Genomic DNA, 22,818 nt, shown 5'->3' with positions numbered 1-22,818 from the left:
TAATGCAGCCTGAAAATATATAAAGCAAACATTGACAGAACTACAAAGAGGAATAGAGAAATCCACAGTCATAGTAAGAGATTTTTAACACCCTGCTCTTGGTAACAGATAGAAGAAATGGGCAAAAATATAATGAGAATATACAGGATTTGAATTAAACAATTACAAATTTGATTTCATTGACACATGTAGAACACTGCACAAACAACTGCCAAATAGAAGTTCTTTTTACATTCTTGAGCTCTTTTTAAGTTCTTTACACAGGAACATTTACAAAAATGACCATACGTTCAACCCTAAAGAAAGTGTTAAAAATGGCAATGGAATGAAATAATACAAAGTATGTTATCTGACCACAGAAGGATAAAGCTATAAATCTCCTTCTAAATGACCCATGGGTCAAAGAAGAAACCACGAAGGATGTAGAAATCAGCATAGCACAGGATTTAGGAATCAGCATAGCACAGTGAGATTTAAGTCACTGCAATAAGGCAAGAAGACATAAAAGGCTTATGGATTGAGAAAGAGATATTAAATGTGTATTATTCAACAATAATATAATTGTGCATATTAAAGTAATTTTTAAGCAAGACTACCATAATAAATTATTAGAAGTGAAAAGTGACTTAGCAAAGTTGCTGGATACAAGACCAATATACTAAAAATTAATTGCATCTACATACTAGCAACAAAGAGTTAGACAATGTAATTTTTAGAACATATGTAATTGACAATAATATTCTAAAAATAAATATCTAGGAATAAACTACATGAGAGATATGCAAGACATCTACACATCTACATCTAGTAGAAAACTAGAAAAAGGATTGAGGGCAACTTAAAAAAGCCTAAATAAATGAAGAGATATACCATGTTCATGGATTGGAAGATTCAATATTATAAAGAAGTCAGTTTCCCAAATTGATCAAGATTATCTCAACACAGACTCAAGACAATCCCAATCAAAATCCTAGCAGTATGAGTGTTTGTATATGTTTAACTTGACAAATTCTTTAACTTAGCAAAGAGCTAGGAATAGGCAAGATATTATTGAAGGAGGAGGAAGAAATGAAGGAGAAGGAGGAGAAAGAACAGAAAGAGGAGAAGGTAGGTGAAGACAAGGAAGATGAAGAGAGCAATAATAACAAGGTAAAGGACTTGCACAGGTGGATTTAAAATTTTATTGTTAAGCTACAGTAATTAAAACAGTATGGTATTGGTAAAAGGAGAAATAAACCAGTTGAACTAAGAATCCAGAGACAGAATCATTTTTAAATAGACACTTGATTTATGACAAAAATGGTACCACAGAATAGTAAGAAAAGAATAATATTTTCAATAAATAATGTTGAGCCAACTGGCTATCCATAAGAGAAGAGATTGGCCGTTACCTCATACCATATAGAAAAATTAATTCCAGATACATCTAAAAGATGAAAAACAAAGATTATAGAAGATGACAAAAAAGCATTATAATTTTGGGGTAGGGAAGGATTTTCTTCAATAGGACATGAAAAGGATTAAATATGAAGACAAAGAATGCTAAGTTGATAATATTAAAATAACTTTAATGATAAGACATTATTCAGAAAATAAAAAAACAAGATATTTGCAACATATATAACTGACCAAGATCATATAAGAGGATGTTCAAATGGCAAATAAACATAGGAAGAAATGTTCAGCTTCACTAGTAATCAGGGAAATGCAAATTATAATCATAAGATACTTCTACACACCCTTGAAAATGGCTAAAATTTTTAAAACCAGCAAAACAAATAATAACCAAAATGTGGAAAATAAGACAAAAAGAACTCTCATACACTATTAATGAGAGGACAAATTAATACAGCTACTTTGGAAAACTGTTTGCCATTATCCATTAAAGTTGGATGAATGTACATCCTCCAATCCAGGAATTCCACCTTAGGCACCTAACAGAAATGTATGCAAGTATGCACCAAAAGACATATACAAGGATGTTCATAGGAACATTATATATAAAAGCCAGAAAGTGGGAATAATCCAAAAGTCCACTAACAATAGAATGGATAGGTAAACTATGGTACATTCATTTGGTAGAATAGGCACAACAATAAAAAAACGAACAAAGTACAGTTATCCTCAACACCATGAACAAATCACATACACACAACACACACACACAAATAAATAATGGGTTATTCCACTTCTATAAAACTCTAAAACAGACAAAACTAATCTTGGGTATTGGAAGTCATGTCAGTAGTTACCTTTGGGGTGTAAGAGGGAACACATGGTAGGAGGTGGTCCATGAACACTTATAAATTTGTGATTTTCTGCATGTATACAAGGCACAGGTAAAAAAGTTTTAAAACATTTTTAATTATGTAGAGATAAGATTGAGTTAATAAAAAAGATAACTAAGAACTCAATGTGACATAAAAGAACTGGTAGACCTTCTTGCACTTAACTTGTATACAACTCAAAAATCCAGTTGTACTGATGTGATATTTGGTAGCCTAGACCAAAATTTCATCTTGTAGTACTGTCTTGAGTTATTCTCTATCTGCTTTTGCAACAGTCTGTGTCTTAGAAAGGTACAGTCCCTGTCTTGGAAATGTGGAGTCTGTTTCTTGGAGATGTACATCTTGTGTAACATCTTTTGTCCTATAGTTCAAATGGAAACTAAACAATAACTGCTGCTGTTCCTTACTAACAAAGGCTAAATTATTTTCTAGTTGGGACACTGTAACAGGAAAATTGCTAAATAATTTCTTTCTCTCCCACAGAAGCAGAGAAGCATAGAACAACATAATGGCTATTTTCATTGTCAAGAAACTTAAGTTACAATTTTTTGCATTTTTTTAAACAGGAGAAAAAGTCATTTTAATTATATACATACACATGGGAGTCCCATAAAAATATGAGACATCAATTTTTTGCATCTTTTTTTTTTTTTTGAGACATTGTCTTGCTCAGTCACCCAGGCTGGAGTGCAGTGGCATGATCTCAGCTCACTGCAAACTCCGCCTCCTGGGTTCACACCATTCTCCTGCCTCAGCCTCTCGAGTAGCTGGGACTACAGGCGCCCACCACCACACCCGGAAATTTTTTTGTATTTTTAGTAGAGACGGGGTTTCACCATGTTAGCCAGGATGGTCTCGATCTCCTGACCTCGTGATCCACCCACCTCGGCCTCCCAAAGTGCTGGGATTACAGGCATAAGCCACCGTGCCTGGCCAAGTTTTTCCAACTTTAAGGCCAAAATAATTGGAGCAGTTGTTGTTGATATACACTAATAAACCAAAAAGGAACAAACACTGTAGATCACCAAATTCTTATTATTTGATCTTCTTTGTATGAGCTGTAAATATTCCTATGTTAACTATCTTTAGAAAATAATATATAATTCCTACACATATATGTGAAGTTAAAATTATGGTGAATTACTAACAATCATTAACCCTGTGTGTTCATAGTGATTCTTTAAACTTTCCTGTGTTTGACATCTTTTGTCATAAATAGTTGGGAGGAGCCTTGTGTAATTACATACAATATGATCTTAATTATAGTTTTTAAAGTTCACCAAAACCTGTAAATAAACCAAAATGTTAACAATAGTCATTTCTGGATGGTGGTGTTGTTTTTCCTCCTTACATATTGCTATAATTTTTCTTTTTTTTTTTTTGAGACGGAGTCTTGCTCTGTTGCCAGGATGGAGTGCAGTGGTGCGATCTCAGCTCACTGCAACCTCCGCCTCCTGGGTTCAAGCGATTCCCCTGCCTCAGCCTCCCAAGTAGCTGGGATTATAGGCACGCACCATCACACCCAGCTAATTTTTTGTATTTTTAGTAGAGATGGGGTTTCACCATGTTGGCCGAGATGGTCTCGATCGCCTGACCTCGTGATTTGCACACCTTGGCCTCCCAAAGTGCTGGGATTATAGGTGTGAGCCACTGCGCTGGCCACATGTTACTGTAATTTTTCTATAAGTAAATTTTCCTTTTTAAAAAAAAAATTTGCTTTTTATTTTTTTAATTTATTTTTATGGTTTTGAGATGGAGTCTTGGTCTGTCGTCCAGGCTTCAGTGCAGTGGCGCAATCTTGGCTCACTGCAACCTCTGCCTACCAGGTTCAAGGGATTCTCCTGCCTCAACCCCCCAGTAGCTGGGATCACAGGCGTGCACCACCACGCCTGGCTACTTTTTGTATTTTTAGTAGAGCTAGGGTTTCACCATGTTGGCCAGGCTGGTCTCCAGCTCCTGACCTCAGGTGATCCACCTGCCTCCACTTCCCAAAGTGCTGGGATTATAGGCATGAGCCACCACACCTGGCCAAATTTTTACTTTTTAAAGAGGAAATGCTGTAAATCACTGGGAAAACAAACAAAAGTTGCTGGTTCCTAAGAAAGCATTTCATCTTTGAGCTTCTAAGTTAATAAAATCCATACAATTTTCATTAAGAATATTTGGGGTTATAGTGCCATTTAAATACTGATGATACTCTTTGGTATGTCTTGCAGTAGGCATTGCAGACAATTTCTAATGCTTTACCTAATGTTTAATTAAAGAACTGAATTGAAAAAAGTGATGTAACACAGTTAAAGTAGAAAAATGTGGGGCTCAAATTCAATCTGTGCCCTTATTATTTGTGTGAATTTAGGCATGTTACTTAAACTCTATGTCCCACTCCTCATTTGTAGAACAGAAATAGGACAACTGACTTCCCAATATTTTTGTAAGGTTTAATTGAGAAAACATCTGTAAAACCTAATATGGTGCCTGGTCCATAGATTGTCTTCAATTAGGAGAGGGCTAAAAAAAATTAGATAATATCATAAGCAGCTAAACAATGTCTGACCAGCAGCCGGTGCTGGATAAGTAGTAATCTATAGACCAGAATGATTTTTTTTCTGTGATCTTTTGTTTCCTACACAGAATGCCATGGTCTACTAGAATGGGAGTTTCAAGAGAGCTACTTCCCCAGTACTTAGGACAGTGCCTGGAGGGCAGCAGGCATCCCATAACAGACTGCTGAAAGAATGGAAGCATGACCATATCATTGCAAGGATGGACTGAAGAATGAATGCCCTCAGACAGAGACATCTTGGTACGCTAAGATGAAAGTTGCTCTGGTTGTAGTAGGCATAGGCTGAGCTATTTCAGTGAAGACAGGTTTGACTGAACCTTTCTCGAGGCAATGACCACGGGGATGGGTGGAAGTGGCTGTCAGTTTGCTGAGTTTTTGAGATGCTCTGAACAGGAAAATCTCATCAAGTGGCTTCTCCATCTAAAGCCTGTGCCTGGCGTCCCTTTGCTGTTAGGATAAAATCCAAACTCCTTCCCAGGCCTATCAGCCTCTCTGCTCACCTCTGGCTACTCTCCTCCTCTCACTCCAATGTCTGGCTACATTGGACTTTTTCCAATTCCTAAATACTATCATGCTATCTTCTGCCTGCAGTACGTTCTGCCTTGCAACTCACACTTTATTCACTCATGCCTCACCCGTTTCTGACATCTAGTGTGTACATATTCTTCAGGTATCAGCTTAAATGTCACTTACTTGAGAATCTGCCTTAACAAATACCCCTTCCCAAACTTGCCCACATCCCGTTGAGGTTAGAGACCTTTCCTGTGTGTCCCCACAGCTCTCTGTATTTGTTCTGCTTTAGCACTTACTACACTGTAAGGCAGTTTTGGGGTCTTTCCCCAACAATTAGAATGTAAGCTCCAAGATAGTAATGATTTTCATGTTTTCTTTACTGCGTCACCAAAAGCGCCTAGAATAATGCCTGCCTAATAGTAGGCACTCCATAATTATTTGTTCAATAAAATGAATGGATTTCCATGTCTAGATTGTAGTAAGTTCCATGAGACCTGGTTTTGTGTTGGTTCCTGTATTATTAACAGAAAGTACAGTGTCTGGCACAGAGTAGTTACTCATCAAATATTTATCGAATAAATAAATGTTATTTAATACTGATTGTCCATTTATACTTCACATAAGTGCTTATTTCAGGGATCAAATGGGAAGGAGTGTCAAATATTTCAGTTGTTTAACCTTTTATTCTATTAATGCTTCCGTATGTTGCGCTGCTTTTACATTCAAATCACTCACTTAGCAACACTTAAACATTCTCTGCTATCTGTGATATACAGCACCTATGATACCAATTCCCAATTTTAAAAAATTTACTTACTATCTACTTTCATTGTTTTTGTTATTGTAACCATGTATTTTGGGCTTAGAATAAGCCCACCAAGGGCCACCAAAAGCCCAAACAACAAGTATTACCATCTCTAACACTTGATTTTAAGTCTTTCATCGGGAACGTAAATCAGACACCTGAATTCAGTTAAATCCCCTTGAAAACCACCTCAAATCACCTTTGTAAATAACAATAATGTGAACAAATAAGTAGATTCTCAGAACATCAGTGTGCAATCCTACAATAACTTGGAGAAAAGTCAACCTTGCAAAAATATCTATCTCTCTCATTTTCAGAAAATTATACCTACAATTAAGCAGGCCAAAAAGGTGAACAAGGGCATCAAAAACTCCATTAGCCACAGGTTTCTTCTTTGATTTAATAATATATATACATAAACAACCTCCTAGGACCTGGAGGTTGTTGATTTGTTTGTTTCGCAGGATTTTTTGGTGGATATCTGTCATTATATTTAAAGTTAATGTTCTTTTCTCATTATTAATTACATCAAAATTCATTCCCTGTTGAATGGCTGAGCAACCAGGCTATCGGGGTCATTTTTTTGTTTGTTTTTTGAGACAGAGTCTCACTCTGTCATCCAGGCTGGAATGCAGTGGCTTGATCTCGGCTCACCACAGCCTCTGCCTCCTAGGTTCAAGCGATTCTCCTGCCTCAGCCTCCCAAGCAGCCGGGACTAGAGGCACGCGCCACCACGTCCGGCTAAAATTTTTTTGTATTTTTAGTAGAGACGGGGTTTCACCATGTTGGCCAGGATGGTCTCAATCTCCTGACCTTGTGATCCACCCGCCTAGGCCTCCCAAAGTGCTGGGATTACAGGTGTGAGCCACCACGCCTGACCTATTTTTTATTTTTTATTTATTTATTTATTATTATTATTATTATTGAGACAGAGTCTGGCTCAGTCACCCAGGCTGGAGTGCAGTGGCACAATCTTGGCTCATTGCAACCTCCTCCTCCTGGGTTCAAGTGATTCTTCTGCCTCAGCCTCCTGAGTAGCTGGGATTACAGGCACAAGCAACAAAACTGGCTAATTTTTACATGTTGGCCAGGCTGGTCTCAAACTCTGGACCTCAGGTGAACCGCCCATCTCAGCCTCCCAAAGTGCTGAGATTACTACAGGCATGAGCCACTGCACCCAGCCTATCGGGGTCATTTAATTTTTTTTTTAGACAGAGTCTCGCTCTGTAGCCAGGCTGGAGAGCAGTGGTGCGATCTTGGCCCATTGCAATTTCCGCCTCCCAGATTCAAGCAATTCTTGTGCCTCAGCCTCCCAAGTAGCTGGGACTACAGGCGTGCACCACCACGCCCAGCTAAGTTTTGTATTTTTAGTAGAGACGGGGTTTCACCATGTTAGCCAGGATGGTCTACATCTCTTGACCTTGTGATCTGCCCGCCTTGGCCTCCCAAAGTGCTAGTATTACAGGCATGAGCCACTGTGCCCAGTCTGGGTCATTTAATTTTTATTTAGTGCATGAGCTGGTGATATTGAAAGTGCTGCAAGTCTTCTTATCAGAGCAGAATCTGCTAGTTGGGGTTTCTGCTAAATGATGAGCAAATTTGCAGCATCACTCTCACTGCTCATCCCTGTGGAGTGATTAATGGTAGCCAGAGTTAAGACCCTCAGCCAGTGGTACAGCAAATGGGACTGAGACTTAAGGCAATTTGCCCTGAGGCCATAAATGCTTTTGAAATTGATTTGAATTAATTCATCTTTAAACCACTTAGTTTCAGAAAGGATTTATGACCACGTCCAAAGGCATAGAAAATATAATCCAGCAAGATAAAAATGTATGTATAAGTAGGTGAGGCCAGTGTGGCACAGGAGAAATACAGATGGGGCATCACAGGGCTCCTCTCCTCTTACCTGTGTACTGCAACCCCCTGTACTCGCTTATTGCCCCAGGAGGTTTTAAATTGGGCCAGTAGTGGAAAAGCATTTGCACAGCTGGAGGCTTCACTTGTGAAGGCCCATACGCAATCACATACAAAAGATCCTAAAGGAAACAGCAAGCATATTTTGACTTAGCATCATGAAATAAAAAGAAAGGTAGAGACTTCAACATTACCAAAGCAGTGAAAATTCTAATGGAGGGATTGAGGTGAGTAATTTCCCTGGAATCTCATGCAGACATGTTTCACAGATTAGATCATGTTAAAACATTATATTTTAATGATTTATTTATTTACTGGTCCTTCTGTAAATGAGCCCTCACAGGTAGAGTACAAAGTACTTTATCTTCTAACAAATTCATCTCTAATCAGATTGATGCTAAAGAAAGATTTTAGAATAGCATAAGACAGTTTGCCAAATATCATATTTGAAAAAACATTTCCCTAATCACATTTCTTAAACAGTCACATCTCCTATTTGAAAGAGGACACATTCTCAAGCAACCTTTCAAATTAAATAAAATTGTTTGTCATAACATATAATATTAGCTTAATTCCAAGAATAAGATACATTCAATTACTTTATCCATCAAGACACGATGTTCTTAAAGTACCATTTCTGCTCTAAATGATAAATAATTAACCAGTAAAGAAAGAATTATAGGTTCTGCCACATCAAAATAATAGGACGTCAATAAAATTGACCTAAACAACAGTTTTAATATGTAAACAGTTTCTACTGTATTATACAAATTAAGTTTGTGACTATGGGTTAAATTTGACCCAAAACTTACTTTCCAGACTTCTTGTTTATATTTCATGAGGCATTCCAGTAATTGACAATGATACACTGTAATGTAGAAAATGTAATTCATACATGAAATGTAAATACCAGACAAAACATCCTTTGATATATATATATATAAGAAATTACTTCAATATGACTTTTCAGTCTCTAATCATTAAATTAGAAATAACTTCTCTCCATATATTCATACTTAAAAAATATCACATAAGCCCTTGACTTTATCAAGCTTTGTCCCAAGGTCCTTGAGAAGTATTTCATGCTTCATGTTAACAATGGAAATATTTTTAATGTCGGTAGTAATCATACATTCATAAAATAAACTTGTATCAACATAAGATCTACATAGGAAAAAAAACTAGCCCAACAGAATCATAATAAAAGCTCACATTTATTGAGCATTCATTATTTGCTAGATACCGTAGAAAGAGCTTTATATGTATTATCTCACAATTGCTATGGTGCAGTTAGGAAACTAAGCCTCAGTTTCCAACTTGCCCAAGGTTGAATGGATAGGAAGTGACAGACTTGATGGATTAGAGTGGGGTTTTATAATTTCATCATCAGTTCCATCTTATAGAGGAATTTTTAAAAGCTACATGACAGCAAGCTTCCTTGATTTGCCTATCTTCACTTGGGGAACAAAGATACTTTCAACCTAGTTAGATGCCTTTTGTACCTTCCCTAATCTATATTCCAGGCCTATGCTGACATTGAAGCAGTTCACACTTTATTCACCAATGACCTCCATGTCCTTCAATCCAATGGACATTTTTCAGTCCTCATCTTACTTGACTTTTCAGCCACATTCAGTAGTGCTGACTACTGTCTCCTTTTTGAAACACTCCTTGGCTTCATATGAATGACCCTCCCGTCACCTGTGGTGGACAACACTGTTGCTACTCAACTGCTGTCAACACCCTTTTTTTCTTGTCCATTTGCCAATTGATATGGTTAAGCTGTGTCCCCACCCAAATCTCATCTTGAATTGTAATCCCCAGGTTTTAGGAAGAAACCTAATGGGAAGTGATTGGATCGTGGGGGCAGTTTGCCCCATGCTGTTCCCGTGATAGTGAGTGAGTTCTCCCGAGATCTGATGGTTTCATAAAGGCAGTTTTCCCTGCACTTGCTGCCACCATGTGAAGAAGGTCTTTGCTTCCCCTTCACCTTCTACCATGATTGTAAGTTTCCCGAGGCCTCCCCAGCCATGTGGAACTGTGAGTCAATTAAACCTCTTTTCTTTATAAATTACTCAGTCTCTGGCAGTTCTTTATAGCAGTGTAAAAATGGACTAATACACCAATACACAGACTACAAAAGCAAGATACCTTCCCAAAGCCCCTTGCAGCTAGAGGTGGCCACGTGACTCAGTTCTGGACAGTAAGAATGAAGAGAAAATCTGCTGGGGAGCTTCTGAGACATACTTTCTCCCTCTGATAAAACAAAAGAGGTACACCAGGAGACTTTTCTCTTAATGACTCTGCTTGATCCTATTACCTGTTTTGTAGTTATATGAGGTTATAATAACCTCCACAGTGGCAGCCTTCTTGCAAACATGAGGGGAATTCCAAGATCTCAGCCCCCTGATATTGTGGAGCTATCTTCAGGACTTCCTATTAAATAAACAACCAATGTGCTTATACTTTAAAGCCTCTGTCAGCCAAAGACATCTTAACAGATGCAACCTCTCTGTCTCTTTGGAGAGCTCATCCTCTTCCACTGGGCCATTATCTGTTGAAGTTTCTGAAGGCCTAGTCACAGAACCACTCCACATTTCTTTCATTCTCTGCTCTCCCCTAAGCAACCTCACACTCACACACAACTTCAGCAGCCATCTATATGCAATTCAGTGAAGGTCACTGGACACTTGTGTGTGGGCTCAAAGTTCATGATCTCTAGTCCAAAGCTCTGTTCTGAGCTCCAGACCCATAATACAACTACCTAATTACCAGCTCCTATTAGGTGTCTCAAAGATACTGTGAACACAACACGTCTGAAACAGATCTCAAGATCTTCCCTCAGAGGCCTGATCTTCTTCTTCCAATGCCTCCATTATCAGTGAGTAGAACCACTGTTACAGTTTGCATCTGTGTCCCCACCAAATCTCATGTTCAGTTGTAATCCCCAGTGTTGGAGGTAGGGCCTGGCAGAAGGTGATTGGATTATGGGGGTGGGTCCTTCATGAATGGTTTAGCACCATCCCTTTGGTGCTGTTCTCATGATAGAGTTCTCACAAGATCTGGTTGTTTAAAAGTGTGTGGCACCATGCCTGTAATCCCAGCACTGTGGGAGGCCGAGGCGGGTGGATCAAAACTCCTGAGGTCAGGAGTTCAAGACCAGCCTGGGCAACATGGTGAAACCCCGTCTCTACTAAAAATATAAAAAATTAGCTGGGTGTGGTGGTGGGTGTCTGTAATCCCAGCTACTTGGGAGGCTGAGGCAGGAGAATTGCTTGAACCTGGGAGGCGGAGGTTGCAGTGAGCTGAGATTATGCCACTGCACTCCAGCCTGGGCAACAAGAGCAAAACTCTATCTCAAAAAAAAAAAAAAAAAAAAAAAAAAAAAAAAAATATATATATATATATATATATATATATATATGTGGCACCTCCCCTTCTCTCTCTTCCTCTTGCTCCAGCCATGTAAGATGTGCTTCCCCTTTGCCTTCTACCATGATTATGAGTTTTCTGAGGCCTCCCTTAGAGACAGGAGCCTCTGTACAGCCTACAGAACCATGAGTCAATGACACCTCTTTTCTTTATAAATTACCCAGTCTCAGGTATTTCTTTATAGCAGTGCAACAACAAACTAATATGACCACCATGCATCCAGTTAGTGCATCCAGAAACCCACTCTAGCCAATATGTTACCAAGTCCTATCAATTTTACTTCCTAAATAGCTTTCAGAAAGATCTGCTTATTCTTCAGTTTCAATTGTCCCTGCCTTTGAAGTGCTTAGGCAAATGCAATGACCTCCTTCCAGGTCAATCTATATCCAACCTGGCTTCTTTTCAATCCGTTCTCAACTACAGCAGGGGTGACAGACACCACAGCCCACTCAAAGCCGTTCAGCAGCTTCCCATCAGATTTGGAATAAATGCAGGCCTCCCTACAGAGCTCACAACACCCTGCATGTTCCAGCCCATGGAACTCTTAAGTCTAGTGTCACACCAGGGAGCCCTCACTCTGAGTTCCAGCTACACTGATCCTTCAGTCTCAGCTGTTTGCCAGACTCCCCCGTGACACATGAGATTCCTCTTCCTGAACCGCCCCCACTTGTAGGCCTTGTTCACATTATTCATCCTGCAGTTCTCAAACCAAAGTTTACTTCCTCAAAGAAGCCCTCCTGACTTCCTCAATAAAAGCAAAATTTCCTTTTATAACATCTTATAGTATAACATACTTGAAGCACTTGTCACAAGCAAAACTTTACACTTGATTTTATGATTATTTGATTGTCTTCTCGCCTCTCAACCCAACCATACGATAAGCTTCCTGAGATGAGGATGGGGTCAGTCCCATGTCACTAACCATGGAGCCCCCAGTGCCTAGTACATGGTGGATACTCAGTGAATACTGATTGAATGGTTGCTCTAGAACTGGAAATTTGGTCTTAAGCCATCACCGAATTCTAAGCGCAGAATGTTCCAAGACACTTTCCTGTACACAGTGTCTGCTGATCTCCACAGGTCTGCTATATGAATGTTGTTCAGAGCCGTCACTGACCCATGAACATACCTGGACAGTTCCTTTGTTAAAACAGCTTCCCCTCCCAGAATGCCCCATTTACCTTATCAATAAAAACTCTGTCCAGCCAGCCATGGTGGCTCATGCCTGTAATCCCAACACTTTGGGAGGCCAAGACAGGCGGATCACTTGAGGTCAGGAGTTCGAGGCCAGTCTGGCCAACATGATGAAATCCCGTCTCTACTAAAAATACAAAAATTAGCCAGGCATAGTGGCATGTGCCTGTAGTCCCAGATACTGGGGAGGCTGAGGCAGGAGAATTGCTTGAACCCAGGAGGCAGAGGTTGCAGTGAGCCGTGCCACTGCACTCCAGCCTGGGCAACAAAGTGAGATTTCATCTCGAAAAATAAAACAAAACAAAACTCTCTCCATAATTTAAAACTCATCCTTGGCCCAAGTGACGCAAAATCTTTTCTGATCATTTCAATCCATACAGCTCCCTCCTTCTGATAAATTAACACTGTCTAACATATTTATTTAGTACTCCTATGTACTACATTACATTGTTAACTAATGATTTATGTAAATATGCCTGATCTTCCCAATTAGACATAAGCTTCATAGCAAGTACCATATCTTATGTTTTTATGTGGTTTTCACAATGCCTAGTACAAAGCCCTGTATATACAAGGTGCTCAATGAATGCTGGTTACTTAAGTAAGGATTGTGTTCTATCCTTGATACACAATCAGCTACAAAGACCAAGTTGCCAGTTGTGCTTCTTCCAATAAAAATTCAAACAACAGAACCATGACCTACCACTTGGTCCCAAAGAGCCCCTGGTGGATATTGCCTCGCTTAAGTGCTTCCTATATCACAAGACTAGTTTTGGGTCCCAACTATGATTCCTAGTATACAGTAGCTGGTTATAAACATTTCCTCATGAACAAATGAAGATACAGATTTTAAAATAACAGATGCAACTCTACCTGACCACAGTAGTTTTCCAGTGAAACATTCAACTCAACATTCAACTCCAAGAAGAAAATGGCAAATTGTAGGGATTCACTATTTATTGAGAATTTACAATTTGTCAGTCACTAAAGTAAGCACTTTACATATATGTAACCCATTAAATCTTCACAGCAGCATTTTAAAGTACTGCAGGAAGAATTATTTCCATTTTATAGATGAGGACACTTGGTTTCAGGGGGTAAAAAACTTGCTCAAGTTCACTAACTGGCAATTTGCAGGTAAGCTCAGATGTGAATCCACATACGACTAATCTCAAAGCACCCTGCTTTACTACCCATCTAGCTTAGAAATTTGGACCAGACTGTCATGATGAGACTCTAATTAACTAGATTCCAAATAAATGGTTTTATTAAGGACATAATATATAATAAATATAATATTTTGATTATTTTAAGCCAGACAGATATATAAGATATAATTTCCCCATATATATATTTTAATTATATCTATATAATAATCATAAGAGATTTCATACTTAAAAAATGCTATAGACTGAATGTTTGTGTCACCTCAAAATTCTTCTGTTAAATCCAAACCCCCTAATGTGATGGTATTAGGATGTGGAGCCTTTAGGAGGTGATTAGTGCCCTTATAAAAGAGGCCCCAGAGAAATCCCTTGCCCTTTTGTCACTTGAGGACACAGCAGAACGACAGCCATTCATGAACCAGGAAATGAGTTCTCACAGATCATCCAATCTACCAGCACCTTGATTTTGGACTTCCCAGCCCCTGGAACTATAAGAAACAAATGTGCATTGCTTATAAGTCATCCAGTTTATAGAATTTTTGTTATAGCAATCCAAATGGACTAAAACAGAAAATTGGTACTGAGAAGTGGGGTGATGCTGTAACAAACAGCTAAAAATGTGGAAGTGGCTTTGGAACTGGGTAACAGGTAGGGGCTGGAAGAGTTTTGATCTGCAGGCTAGAAAAAAGCCTATATTGCCATGAATAGACCTTTAAAAGCAATTCTGGCAAGTGCTGAAAAAGAGAAGAGGAAAGCAGTAGAAAAAGCTTCAATCTTCTTTGAGAATACCTAAATGATCCTAAAGAGAATGTTAGTATAAATACGGACAGCAAAAGCAATTCTGATGCGATCTCAGACAGAAATGAGGAACACATTCCTGGAAAGTGGAGGAAAGGCCATCCTTGCTATAAAGTGACAAAGAACTTGGCTGAATTGTGTTCATGCCCTAGTGTTTTGTGGATGGTAGAACTTGTGAGTGATAAAATTGGATACTTGGCTAAGAAAATTTCTTAGCAAAGTGTTGAAAGAGAGGCCCAGCTGGATTTCTTCTGACTGCTTATACCGTAATAAAATGTGGGGAGAGAGAATGATCCAAAGACAGAATTGTTAATCAAGGAGGAAGAAGACATAAAGATTTGGAAAACCCTCAGCCTATCTGTATTGAAAGGATGAAGAAGCCTGTTAGGAAGAGAATGGGGAGAGTGTAGCCAAGTGACCATTTAATAAGATTAGTCAGCCATCTCAACAGAAGCCAGGAGGTATTGTCCAAAACAATGGAAGAATGACCCCAGAGGCACTTCGGAAATCCTCTGCACTGCCCCTCCCATCACAGACCCAGAGTGCAAGGACCCTGGGGGAGAAATGGTTTCAGAGGAGAGGCCACCAGCACTTTTGAGACTTCAGGGCATGCCACCCCCTCACAAGGCACCTTCTTACATTGTAAAATTCAGTCCTATACCCCAGTGCCTCACTGTTCAGCTGCCCTTTGGGCAGAGCAGCATGCACTGTACCCAGCAAAGGCATGGGGGTGTATTCACCTCCACCTAGATTTCAAAGGATGCCCAGGAGAGCTGGAACTCCACCCTGAGAGAGTCATGGGCACCGGACCCCAGCCTGCAGAGTGGGGCCCAGGAAGGAAACCACTGTGGGGGCCAGGATCACTGTAGAGAGCCCCCACCAGGGCAATGCCCAGCAAGCCATGGAGGTAGAGCCACGCAAAGCCATAAGGGCAGGGTCTTGGGGGCCCAACCCCTACACGGCAAAGCTGCTGCTGTGCAGGGCCACCACCTCAGTGGGTCCAAAAGACAGAACTCTTACCCCAATGGGTTTGGAAGGTGGGACCTCCACCCCAGTGGGCCTGGAAGGTGGAGCATCAAGTCAAAGAAGGTAATTTTCAAACCTTAAGGTATAATGTAGTTGGGTTTTAGACTTACTTGGAACCTGTTATACCTTTTTTCTTTCCCATTTCTCCCTTTTGGATGGGAATGTCTATGCTATGCCTGTCCAACCATTGTATATTGGAAGCATATAACTTGTTTGATTTCATAGGCTCACAGCTGGAGAGGAAATTGCCTCAGGAAATTGCCTCACCCTTATCTGATTTAGATGGTATTCACATGAGACTTTGGACTCTTGAGTTCATGCTGAAATGAGTTACGATTTTTGGGGCTATTGGGATGGAATGAATGTTTTGCATATGAGAATAACACGAATTTCAGAAAATAGGGTGGAATACTATAGACTAAATGCTTGTGTCCTCTCAAAATTTGTATGTTGCCAGACATGGTGGCTTATGTGTGTAATCCCAGTACTTTGGGAGTCCAAGGCAGGAGGATCACTGAGGTCTGGAGTTTGAGGCCAGTCTAGGAAACATAATGAGACTGTCTCTAAAAAAATTTAAAAATTAGCCAGATGTGGTAACACATGCCTGTAGTTCCAGCTACTCAAGAGGCTGAGGAAGGAGAATCGCTTGAGCCAGGTAGGTCAAGGCTGCAGTGAGCCATAATTGCACCACTGCACTTTAGCCTGAGTGACAGAGTAAGACTCTGTATCTAAAAAAAATTTTAAATTTGTATGTTAAACCCTAACCCTCAAAGTGATGGTATTCAGAGTTGGGGCCTTTAGGAAGTAATTAGGTCATTAGGGCAGAGCCCTTATGTATGAGTACTGCCTTTATAAAGGAGGACCCCGAGAATTCCCTTTCCTTCCCACCATTTAAGGACACAACACCAAGATGGCCATCCATGAACTAGAAAGCAGGCCCTCACCAGACATCAACTCTGCTGGCACCTTGATCATGGACTTCCCAGCCTCCAGAAATGAGAAAAATAAAAGTTTACTGCTTATCAGCCACTCCGTTTATATTTTTGTTACAACCCAACGGACTAAGACAGAAGATGACACTCCAAACTAAGAAGCATTCAGATTTTGAAATAAAAAATTTTTCCTCATTCTGAGTCAGAAGTTCAATTACTATTTATTACATAATTAAGTAGATAGCAAAAAAAACCACAGTGCCACTGGATTTGTTTACTTTCCAAATAAACATTAAATGAAAATAAAAATGAGTTTACATCTTAGCACATGTTTTGGTCAGTTTTCCAAAGTTATCTGCAATTATACTGACAAATGGAAATCAAACAGAGTAAATGTGAAAATCTGTCCAACATCACTAGTAATGGAATAACTACAAATCAAAACAATGAGATATTAATATTCATCTGTCTAACTCTACACAAATTTTATAATAATAATGACAAATCACAATGAGACAAGTACTTTCACATACTATTGGAAATATTGAAAATTTCTCAAGTCCTTTAACTCATTAATCCCTCTTTTGTTGGTTTATTCTAAGGAAATAATCAGAAATATAGTGAAAGGTTTATGTTTAAGGATATTTGGGTGTACTGGGGTAGCCAATTTACCAAAATATTAACAGTGGTTATCTTTTGTTCTTAGAATTGCATGTGATTTTTATGTTTCTAATTTTACTATTTCTGTATACTTATATTCAATCCATTTCCAGTCAATGTCTAAAATTGTGTCCTCAAATATTCTAAAAATATCACTAGCCTACAGGATCACTGCTAATAGCAATAGGCAAGATAAATTGATTCCAACTCAAAGGTCTGTTTTCTACACATCTCTATGATGATGACGTTCTCACATGAGAACATCTAGCCTGCTTGTTTGATGTCTTGTTTAATTATTGGTACTAGAATTAGTCAAACCATTCCAATTTCCACTTACCTGGATTGGATGTGTACTGCATTGCAATCATTAGCATGGATGATGCAGAGAGGTTAACATGGGCAGGTACACCTTCTCTCCTTGAGGAGCCCACTGCAACCAAAAGTTCTTTGATTAGACACAATTTAATCTCTACATATACCTGTTACTTTGCACAGAGCATGAAAGATAAGAAGGAACTTTAAAAAAAAAATAGCTCCAATAAAGCTAATGGAAGTTTTGCACAAATGAAACCACAAAATGTGTCCTGGCATACAAATGCTACAGTTGTCATCTCCATAGGAAAATTGAGTGAGAATCTATAAGGAGACAGAACAGTGCCAGAAAGTGATGTAATGGCTTTATCAGAGTTGTACTTAGATGGGATCTCTACCCCCATGATGTTTGTATTTAGATGGAAAAGAAAGAAAAAACAGAATCCTCTGTGTGCCCAAAGATAAAGACATATTGAAGGGTATCCCAATGAGAAAATAAAAAGGAAAGGTTTTTAAACTCAAATTGAACGTATTAATTTTTAGAGATGCAGATGAAATAATAGTTTAATTATAATGTATAACATTAGTTACAATACAAATTCTAAATCACATATTATAAAAAATAATGATATATTAAAGATTTTCAATTTTCACATATCATTAAACAGTTTTATTCAAACCTTCACGTGTAACTTCATCATCAATGTCTTCATTACCATGAGAACCACTTTTTTAGTTTTCCACAGTTTACCATCTTCATATTCATCTCAGTTGTTTGAAATAAAGCAATTTTTGAATCTGTGAATAACACAGTTGCTGGGCATTTTATCCTACACCAACAAGCATAAAATCACAAAGCAAATTGGCTTCTTTAAAATCCATCTTACCGCTGTATAATCATGGTCTCCACTCACAAACTGCTTTTAAGACATCTTTAAGTGGCTTGTTTAAGACGACATCAAATACCATATTAAATTTCTTCGTTTCTCATGTTTAAGAGAGTGTATCCGGTCACCCCTTTAAGTATCCAAAAGTAGCACTGATGGAAGTCATTTGGGGAAATACATTGTCTCCCAAGAGGACTTTCTTTCTTTTTTTTTTTTTTTTTTTTTTTTTCTTAGACAGAGTCTCACTCTTGTTGCCCAGGCTGGAGTGCAGTGGCACAATCTCAGCTCACTGGAACCTCCAACCCCTGGGTTCAAGCGATTCTCCTGCCTCGGCCTCCCGAGTAGCTGGGATTACAGGCGCCTGCCACCACACCCGGCTAATTTTTGTATTTTTAGTAGAGATGGGTTTCACCATCTTGGCCAGGCTAGTCTTGAACTCCTGACCTCGTGATCCACCCACTTCGGCCTCCCAGAGTGCTGGGATTACAAGCGTGAGCCACTGTGCCTGGCCCCAAGAGGACTTTCTTATTTCAAACACAGTAATTGAGAGAGGACCCACCACAGGAGAAACTTTATTAGGACTCAAATATAAAATAAATTCCTCTTTTCTCAGGGAAAATTGCAGAAGTAGAAGAAACCTCGCCTTACACTTGGGCTTGTGTGGCAGAGTGTCAAGCATGAACAGAATGGTGCAGAGAGCATAAAACCCTCAAAAAGTCAACCCTTAGATTTCTAAACATAATAGAGAAGACCACTGCCACAGGCAACAACAAAAAGCAAATAACCTCAAAATCTGCTTTATTTTATTTTATATTAAAGTACAACAGGTGTGGATTATATCTCACCTACATCCAAAAAGGATAGATAACTTCTAATAGAACACATGTATAATAGAATCATCAAAACACTAATAAAAATTTGTCATACAATAAATCAGAGGAGATAAAAAAATTTAACACAATTCTTTTCTTTTTACATAAAGGAATTTGGGCACCAAAGTAGACAGTGGCCTTTAAAACAATTTTACAGAAATAAACAAACAAAACATATCTATCACTAAGTTCCATTTACTTAAGTTGGCTTTTATTAATCACTTGCAGCTAGGCAGCTGCTAACCCAGCTGCCTACGCCGGTGATACTCAGGGAGATAAACTAGTTTGGCTCCACAACTTATTAATAAATAAGTATTAATAATTAGACAAAAATTGGAGATCAATTCACTGCTCTTAGATGTCAAGTTGATTAATCAAATGTGATTAATCAAGAAAGAAGAACTTTCAGCCAAATGCTAAGGAACAAAGTGCACGCTGCTCTCAAACTGTAGCCAAGCAGCTTGTTCAAATTCAGCTTCTTTGGGGCCAAAGAAGATGCTTCTGGAGAGTCAGCTTGGAAACTACATGTTTCCAGGAAAGTACATGTTTAATTAATAAGCACATCAGGTGATTCTGATGCAAGCTGGCTTTGGACCACTCTTTGAGAAGTACTATTAGAGGGACGAGAAATAAGAAAGAAAATGCCCAGTAAGGTGTCCAGGGGCAGGAAGAATAACTGCACACCCTGTGCCCTTTGTTAAAAAAAAGAAAAGAGAAATTCTTGTCTCAGATGTATTCAAGAAATACACACACACACACACACATTATATATACATATATACACACACATATATACATATATACATATATACACATATATACACATATATACATATATACATATATATACATATTTACACATATATACATATATATACATATATACATATATACACATATATACATATATATACATATATATACACATATATACACATATATACATATATACATATATATTCTTGTTTTGGGACAAGTGTTTCACCTTTGTTTAAATTCATCTCAAACTTTTTAATAATATGCATTTAATAATATGTATTTCTCAACAATGAAAACTGCTATTAAGGAAGGCTGAGAGTCACTGTAAATGGAGGCCTTTAAAAGTAGGAAAGATGCCCACATGTCTCAGATGATTTAGGTGAAGCCTATTTGCAGAATGGCCCAAATGGCTCAGCCACCTCTGGATGTCCCTCCTATTCCGACAAATCCATACTTTCCCTCAAGAATGACCAGCCAGGAGGCCAAAAGCATTCCCCTGGCTCAAGCCCTAGAAAACTGGCTGCAATACTTACATAAACAGACAGTGCCTTACAATTTCCTAGCCTTCTAACAGACTGAATAAAGTCATTGCAATTCTAATTTAATAAACATGCACAGGCACACATCATTTATTGAATCTTGTTAAAAAGGCATGATGTAAACAGATGTGCAGCTTGTCCCCATGAGGGTGTAAAAAGCCAGGACTATAAACAATAGAAGGAAGAAGATAATTAATCAAAATAAGAAAATTTTGCATTTAATATTGTGCTCAGGAAATACAATTAAAAGTTCTCAGTCCTATTCCCTATCCTCCCAGCATCACCAGAACAATAATTACCATGATCTCCTCCCTCCAGGAATAGTAACAATGCCTTAATATGTTCCTGCATTTTGTAGTTCTGAATATATTATTATGTACAGCTCTTATATGACTATCATCCAAAAGAGGAATTATATAGGAAAAGCCATTTTATGAAAGAGAGATCATCAAGTTATTTGCATGACAGCACCAACCTAATCATTGGGACTGCAGGCCAAGTCACTTGATTTCATAGCTAATGCTCTAGTCACTTATTAAATTCAACAACTTTTTTGGTCAGTACTTCCTGTATACTAAACATTGTTCTAGGTCCTGGGGATACAGTGCTAAAAACAGACAAGTCATCATTAAAAAGTCAGGAAACAACAGGTGCTGGAGAGGATGTGGAGAAATAGGAACACTTTTACACTGTTGGTGGGACTGTAAACTAGTTCAACCATTGTGGAAGACAGTGTGGTGATTCCTCAAGGATCTAGAACTAGAAATCCTTGATCCCATTACTGGGTATATACCCAAAGGATTATAAATCATGCTGCTATAAAGACACATGCACAGGTATGTTTGTTGTGGCACTATTCACAATAGCAAAGACTTGGAACCAACCCAAATGTCCATCAATGATAGAATGGATTAACAAAATGTGGCACATATACACCATGGAATACTATGCAGTCATAAAAAAGGATGAGTTCGTGCCCTTTGTAGGGACATAGATGAAGCCGGAAACCATCATTCTGAGCAAACTATCGCAAGGACAGAATACCAAACACCGCATGTTCTCACTCATAGGTGGGAATTGAACAGTGAGAACACCTGGACCCAGGATGGGGAACATCACACACAGGGGCCTCTCATGTGTCGTGGGGTGGGGGGAGGGGGGAGGGATAGCATTAGGTGATATACCTAATGTAAATGATGAGTTAATGGGACTCCAACATGGCAGCACACCAACATGGCACATGTATACATATGTAACAAACCTGCACATTGTGCATATGTACCCTAGAACTTAAAGTATAATTAAAAAAAAAAAAAGACAGACAGGTCTTTGTCCTTATGGATCCTAGATGCTAGAGCTGCGTTACCTGATATGGTGACCACTAGTCACACGTGGCTATTTAAATTTAATTAAAATTAAATAATATTAAAAATTCCATTCCTCAGTCTCACTGGACACATTTTAAGAGCTTAGTAGCCACATGGGGATAGTGGCTACTCTACTGGACAGCACAAAATTTTTAATGTTTTTATGGAACATTCCATCATTACAGGAAGTTCTGTAGACAGTGCTATTCTACAAGAAAGGGTAAACAGGTACTTGTGGCAAAATGGAAGCACTGCAAGGGAATAAAGAGAAAGTGATGGAAGGTCCTGTTTTAGCCAGAGGGTAAGGAAGGGCATCTTGAAAGATGTACTTGAGCTTGAACCTAAAGAATGTAAGGAAGCAAATAATCATGAGACCATTTGGGAGAAGGACTTTGAAGACAGAGAACAAAGCATGGAGCAAAAGCAAAAGTGTGGTGCCTTTGTGAAACTGCAGAAAGGCCAAGGCTCCTGGAGCAGAGTGAAGACAAGGAGATGTAGTGATTGAAACAGGAAGGTAGTCAAGGGTCAGGTCATAGAGGGCCTGTGAGCTAAGGAAGGGCACTGAATTTCATTTGTAAGAGTGATAGGAAGCTAGACGGTTTTGCTGAAGGAAGTGGCATGATCTGATTTACATGTTTGGAGGATAGCTCTGGCTTTTTGATGGAGAGCAGAAGGTAGGAGGGCTAAAAAGGGAAGCAGGGAGACCAGTTCGGAAGCTACTGGACTGGCCCCAATGAAAGCTGGTGGTAAGAAATGGCTTGAATGGGGATATACTGAAATGAATTCCAGTG

General features: G+C 38.9%; 1 protein-coding gene across 11 annotated transcripts in view; it reads right to left on the bottom strand.

Moving 5' to 3' along the window:
- The window catches only part of UNC79 (unc-79 homolog, NALCN channel complex subunit), a 277,012-nt gene that overhangs the window by 202,321 nt on the left and 51,873 nt on the right, over positions 1–22,818 (bottom strand). For all 11 annotated transcript variants that reach the window (XM_055361283.2, XM_055361282.2, XM_063698138.1 and 8 more), the window contains exons 5-7: positions 17,629–17,721; positions 8,896–8,951; positions 8,076–8,205 (exon numbers count right to left, since the gene is read on the bottom strand). In XM_055361283.2, coding sequence (XP_055217258.2) covers positions 8,076–8,205; positions 8,896–8,951; positions 17,629–17,721 — 279 coding nt within the window. The remainder of the gene's footprint in view (positions 1–8,075; positions 8,206–8,895; positions 8,952–17,628; positions 17,722–22,818) is intronic.

Source organism: Gorilla gorilla, chromosome 15, assembly GCF_029281585.2.
Source record: "Gorilla gorilla gorilla isolate KB3781 chromosome 15, NHGRI_mGorGor1-v2.1_pri, whole genome shotgun sequence".
NCBI lineage: Eukaryota > Metazoa > Chordata > Mammalia > Primates > Hominidae > Gorilla > Gorilla gorilla.
This window is presented reverse-complemented; position numbering and strand designations above follow the sequence as displayed.